General features: G+C 48.7%; 1 protein-coding gene across 1 annotated transcript; it reads right to left on the bottom strand.

Annotated features, from left to right (window-relative positions):
- Window positions 1-4,506: 4,506 nt before the first annotated feature.
- Window positions 4,507-6,108, bottom strand: LOC119458507 (uncharacterized). Its single transcript, XM_049670915.1, has one exon. The coding sequence runs from the start codon at window positions 5,734-5,736 to the stop codon at window positions 4,507-4,509; it is 1,230 nt and encodes a 409-aa protein (XP_049526872.1). The 5' UTR covers window positions 5,737-6,108.
- Between the last annotated feature and the right edge of the window lie 384 nt (window positions 6,109-6,492).

Raw genomic sequence — 6,492 nt, 5'->3', positions numbered from 1 at the left:
GCCTCCTCGTGGTCATCGAGTCTCTCTTCATGTCGGTCTACTTACGCCGCAGCACACCTGCTTACTTAATCAGCTCATGTTTACTACAATTCATATTGCTACCAAAGCCGCTCACCTTACTTCGTATGACATTGCTGTGTTGCTATCGCATTTACTGCTTCGCCCTTAGGGCGAAACTGTGACATTTTTTAATTGGGGCTCTATACGACTCCACGATTTTAGACTTCATGATTGAATGAATGAAACGTTTATTTTCATGCTTTATGACGGTGTGGGTCCCCTCTGCACAGGGAAGCGCTGCTCAGGGGCCGCCTATAGCTTACCCACTGTGGCTTCATAGGTGGCGGTGCCTTGTGTGGCTTTTGTTCGGCCTGGGTCGGGGGCTTGTCGGTCTTTTTTGCGATGTGGTGCTAGATATTCCTTAAGGTAAGCGATGACTCTTGCTTTGCCTTGTTGTGTTTCTAGTGTTGTTATGATGTATTGGCCTGGTCCACCATTACACTCGCCGAAAGAGCTGATGCTGGCTTAGCACTCCCTGGCATGCGAAGCATCGTGGTGGTGGTCTATCTACTTTGGTAGAGGGACACCCCTTCTGGGGTTATGAGGGTGCCCGTTTGCGCTTGCCTAAGCAGGACCTGATCTTTCCTGGTAAGGTTTGCGTGTGGCTTATGGTAAGTTTCCGCATTTTGTCGCATATCTTTTAACGGGATAGGTCTTGACGGGGCCAAATCTCTGGCGTTGGCTGCTGTTCCTAAGTATAAATATTGCGGAAAAGCCCTCGACAAAAGTTACCAGTATCTTCAAAGTTATCAAACCAGTCAATTGATCGATGGGTCACTTTCGCGCACGTCACTTTGAATGCGGCATGATTAGTTATGCCAATGGAAGCGGATGTGAAAAACGAATGGCACGCTTCACACATTTTTTCACGTCACCCAACTTTCGAGTAATTCGTTGAAGAACACACACACATACAGGCAGTAGTACCCTGCATTTTCTCTCTCCTTTTCTTTTCTATGCTTTCAACAATATAATCTGTAGGACGTTCTGCCCTGTATTTCACAGCATAATTTGCGGTGTACTTCACTCGAATGTGAAAGTAAAAAATTTGTCGCAGTTTCACCCGAAAGCCGAAGCACCAATTGCGATAGCAAATTAGTAGAGAGCTATACGGAGTAAGGATAGTAGCTTTATCAGCTGTATAAACTTAGACATGCAGCAGCACCAGCAACGCGCAGAACTGTTGTCGACGCCGTCAGCGTTTAGCCCGCGTTCGCACCGAACGCGCGCGGCGTTTTTATATAAATACGTATTTGATGCTGCAGCTAAACGTCGCCTCCCCTCCCTCTCTCCCGTCCCCCCACAGCCTTTCGCGCGACGGAAAAAGTTGCGTTTGCTCTCTACATATGGAAAGGAGGAAAGAGACGCTTAATTCTGCAGCCCTTCGGGGAGCACGGCGCAGAATGTGCGTTTGCTCTCCGACGTGCGTTCGCTCCCCGTGAAAGCGCCCGTCCCTCGCACCCTTTCACTCACACATACAGCGTCCGGAGCGCGGCGACGATTTCATCGCCGTTGACGTCATACGGAACCTCATGGCGACGGCAGAAATCTGCTTTGGAGTGTCCATATAATTGCTATCGCAATAAAAAAAAAGTATCCTTAGGATTCAGGACTGGAGCTTCCAGGAAATCCGAAAGAATCGTAATTTTAAAATGTGTCGTCGGGATGTTTTCACATGTATGAAAGGTAGTTTTACATACATTTAATAAGGTAACTTATTGTAATTTTTGTTTCTCTTCCATTTATTTTTATTTATTTTTTTGCGAGCAGAGCCGCGCACACAACCCGAGCGCAAGGCAGCATACCTGGTTGGGGGACATATCAATGTTCCATGATTAATTGCTTTTAGCAATAAAAGAAAATGCGCTCACAGTCCGCCTTTTATTGCGATAGCAATTATATGGACACTCAAAAGCAGATTTCTGCCGTCGGCGTCGCCGTCGCCGTCGCCGTGAGGTTCCGTATGACGTCAATGGAGATGAAATCGTCGCCGCGCGCCGCCGAATGCTGTATGTGCGAGTGAAAGAGCGCGAGGGACGCGCGCTTTCACGGGGAGTGAACGCACGGCGGAGAACAAACGCGCGTTCTGCGCTGTGCTCCCTTAAGGGCTGCAGAAGTAGGCGTCTCTTTCCTCCTTTACAATCACCATATATGTAGAGTAAACCAACACACTCTAGAAAAATATGAAGGCCTTAGCTCTCTTCGCGTGACGTCACACGATGGGGCGGATTGAAAAAAAAGTTGTCGCAGTTTCACCTGAAAGGTGAAGCATCAATTGCGATAGCAAATTTGTAGAGAGATATACGGAGTAATGATATTAGCTTTATCAGCTGTATAAACTTGGACATGCAGCAGCACCGGCAACGCGCCGAACTGTTGTCGACGCCGTCGGCATTTTGCCCGCGTTCGCTCAAAATGCGTGCGGCGTTGGTGACTGTTGCCGGAGCCTCTGATATAAATAGGCACTTGGTGCCGCAGCTAAACGTCGCCTCCCTTCCCTCCCCCTTCCCCCCCTCCCCCACGGCCTCTCGCGCATCGGAAGAAGGCGCGTTTGCTCTACATATATGGTGATTGTAAAGGAGGAAAGAGACGCCTACTTCTGCAGCCCTTAAGGAAGCACGGCGCAGAACGCGCGTTTGTTCTCCGCCGTGCGTTCACTCCCCGTGAAAGAGCGCGTCCCTCGCGCCCTTTCACTCGCACATACAGCGTTCGGCGGCGCGCGGCCACGATTTCATCTCCATTGACGTCATACGGAACCTCACGGCGACGGCGACGGCGACGGCGACGGCGACGCCGACGGCAGAAATCTGCTTTTGAGTGTCCATATAATTGCTATCGCAATAAAAAAAAAGATATGGAACGCTGTTCAAGAGAGGTTGTCTCGCAGGTGCATTGCGCGGAAACATTTTTTTTCTGCAAGAACAAGCATGCATGTATTTAAAAAAAGAATAGAACGCCAGAAAACTGTAGCAGCAAAACATTTATTTACGAAGCCCAGTTTGTTTTTGTGCTGGCTTTATATTAGAAGCAATGCATGCAGTTATTTGGCCTCGAGAGTTGTGGCTTTCCTTTTTTTTTTATTTATCGGCAGCGTCGAGAAGTTTGTCGTTCAGCTTCCTACAAAAGTTCTTTAGCAGAATGTTGGTGCTGCACCGCAGGATGTGTTTAAGCACTAATTCAACTGTGTGGCCATTCTCACACGTATCGAAGTCGGACTGCTCTTCACTAGCCAGCAATTGTAGCGTCATTTTCGTTACCACCTGGCGTTGTTCAGGCATCATAAGCAGTGCTGGCTCTGTAGCGAGCTGCTCTACTACAGCGTAGCTATGAGCAACTGCGTTAAGTGCAAACATTGATGGATAAACTAAGCCTCCTCGGTCCATCTGCTTCACAAGACCATAATGTTCGTTTGTGGCAGAGACTGTGATATTCTTATCCACGGTCAACGAGTCCCTGCATTGCGCGCACTTCAACTTTTTAAGGGTCCCGTATACTGCATAACCTGCAACGTAGACGAGGACTGGGACGACGTCCTGCATCTTCGTAAGAGCCTGGCTGGTAACAACAACGTTGCTGCTGGAAAGCAATGCCTCGACTTGCTTTCGGACACATTCCCAGTGCTGGTCAGGGGAAACTGTAGGCAAGGTGCTCTGCAGGCGCAGCTTGTTTTCGACTTCATATATCTGCCTGATGGAGATGTGATATTGCGCACCTGCCAGCTGCCTATACTTTCCAAACCGATCTTCAAGGCAGTCTGTCTGAATCTTCCCAAAAAGGACATATGACATTCCAAGCTCTTCGAAGCTGTACCTAGCGAGCTCAACAAGCGCATAGGTGGTGTCTTCGAGAGCAGCGTGAGTCTCCTTTGTCAGAGTACCGTTGTCAAAACCTTTGTTCTTCCACTCATCCAGCCACTTCAGAAACATGTGCAAGAAGTCAATTTTTGGGTCGTTATTAATGGAAAGCACTGGTTGTTGGAAGTGATCTCTAAGCCTTTCTCCCTTCCATGGAGTTTTGACGTTTACAATTTTCCACCACTTGAGTATGATCTCGACGAATGTAGCCGTGGCCTCGAAAGAGAATAGGTTGTGCTTTGCTCCAAGAGCACGTAACGCCTCTGGTAAATAGTCATTGAAGATTTGTAAAGCAAGCTTTACGTCCTGCCTTTCAAGACTCGAAGGGTAGAGGGCTTTTCTTGACAGCCCATAGCCATATTTCAACAGCTGGTCACACTCTTTGCTGTGAAGGTCGCTGATTGTTGCAAATGACGCTGTTTGCATTCGCTCTGATTCTGGTGTGTCTCCTTGGATCTCCGGGAAGTAGAAACAAATTTGGTCATTCTTCTGATTGATCCAGTTATTTCGTATGCATTTTAGAATGTGCACTGGGTCTATAACGAAGAACAGCGGCCTTGAAGGGTCTGATGGATGTTGGTACACAATTCTGTTACACGGAGGTGATTCGAAAAGTGACATCGCTTTTCTGTTCACAGAGTTGTTGATCGCTGACGACGCACATAACCCGGTACCCAATCTTTTCCAGCCCACAAATCACGTCTTTAAGCGTCTTTTGCAGGAACTCCGCCTCTACTCGGTGCACCGGCACGATGTGCGCAACTTCTTTGAATTTACACGTCACGCTGCGCACCATGAAAACGAGCGCACAGTTAGCAGCTTCATTTCTATTAATTGCAGCGCCGGTAATATTGCCTCCTTTGTAGTCAAAGTAAGGTTTTATATGTATTTCATCAACCATAACTGTGACAAAGCGCTGGTCATCTTTCAGGTCAGAAATTCTTGTTGTCATGTAGCTGAGGAATGTTTCACTCTGATGCTCTTGTTGAGGACTCATACCATAAGACGAGCACACTGATCTTATCGTCATAGGATGCGGCAAGGTGATGCTTCCATGGCTACGTATGAACGCGTATGCATGGGGCGATATAGTGAAAACAATACAGCAAAACATCATGAAATCAGCAGAGTAGCGCCTGCGCTGTTTTTTCGATAGGTGCAAGGTGACTTGCTCTTTCAGAAATTGAATACAGTTGGCGTCATCTTCTGCTTGGGACGTGCAAAGCTGATCAAGCAGTAAACAAACAGCCTCGCAAATTTCGGCGACTGAGTTGGACATCAGGTCACAGTCCCACTTCTCGATGCCTTCCAGGAGTTCCACCATACCCCTTTTACTGTTAGCGATTTCGGGAACGCAGAGATTTGCACCGAGCTTTTTTATGGCCGTTTTCATAACGTGTAGTGTCACGCTCAAATCTACTTTCACGCAAACAGAGTATTTCAACCACGGTGCTTCATCGTCGACAATGTGAATGAGAAGAAGCCTTTCATTTCTTTCGATAACATCCCAGAACTTCATCCCTTGGCTCCTTAAGTGGTTGGCAAGTTCGCTCACACTGTTGACTTTATCCTCCTCGCGTGCTCTGATAAATGCCTCGTTGGATTCAGCGATGGCTTTCTGAAGGGCTGCATTCTCTATTCGCGCGCGCTTGGAGTCAGGATCTTTCCTCCTCGCGGTCTTTCTGGACAAGTAGCTCGAATGATTCGGGAACTTCGACGGTACAGCGTCTGGGCGAAGGCGCACATGAGATAGCGGCACTGTCATTACGCGGCCAGTTGCTTGATCTGTATGCGTCGCGTCTCGAATAATGTCCTCGTCCATGAAATGAAGTTCACATACCTAGAAAAAAAAAATACGCTCCAATCAGCAAACCGACGGCTACAGGTCACACAAACATGCGGCTCATGAGCCACTTACACATGTACGTTTATATTCTTTCAATTAACTAACACCTAAATAAAAAAACTTACCCTGGAATGTTCGGTGACCGTGAGGTTTTCCTGTGGCACAGCGCGAATCCAAGCGTCCCTTAGAGCTTGATCTCTCGGGAACTTGAAGACGTGCACCTTCGTGTCCCCCGTGTAGTTTCCGCGGCATCGAGGTACACAGCATTTGCACGGCATCGCGGCGGGATTCTTTTCACAGCGAGGAAAACACGTCCGACTGAACAGCGAAGAGATGTACGACTGTACATACGCGCCGGGGAATGAGTTTCTGGAGACGCGCGATCAACGCGCACCAGCGCGATTCGGACGCCCGGATGCGTCGTGTCGCGGCGACGGGCAAAACCGCAAAACGCGCTCGCCGCCTCATGCGTCCGCCCCATCTGCTGACGTAGCGCGAGTGGAAAGAGAAAAGAACTAAGGCCTTCATATTTTTCTAGAGGGTGTTGAGTAAACACACCTTCTTCCGACGCGCGAAAGGGTGTGTGGGAGGGGGGGGGGGGGGGGGGGCAGGGAAGGGAGGCGACGTTTAGCTGCGGCACCAAGTGCCTATTTATATCAGAGGCTCCGGCAACAGTCACCAACGCCACACGCGTTTTGTGCGAACGCGGGCAAAACGCCGATGGCGTCGACA

The sequence above is a fragment of the Dermacentor silvarum genome, chromosome 7 (genome assembly GCF_013339745.2).
Source record: "Dermacentor silvarum isolate Dsil-2018 chromosome 7, BIME_Dsil_1.4, whole genome shotgun sequence".
NCBI lineage: Eukaryota > Metazoa > Arthropoda > Arachnida > Ixodida > Ixodidae > Dermacentor > Dermacentor silvarum.
The sequence above is the reverse complement of the archived record's forward strand: the minus strand, read 5'-3'. Positions and strand labels throughout refer to the sequence as shown.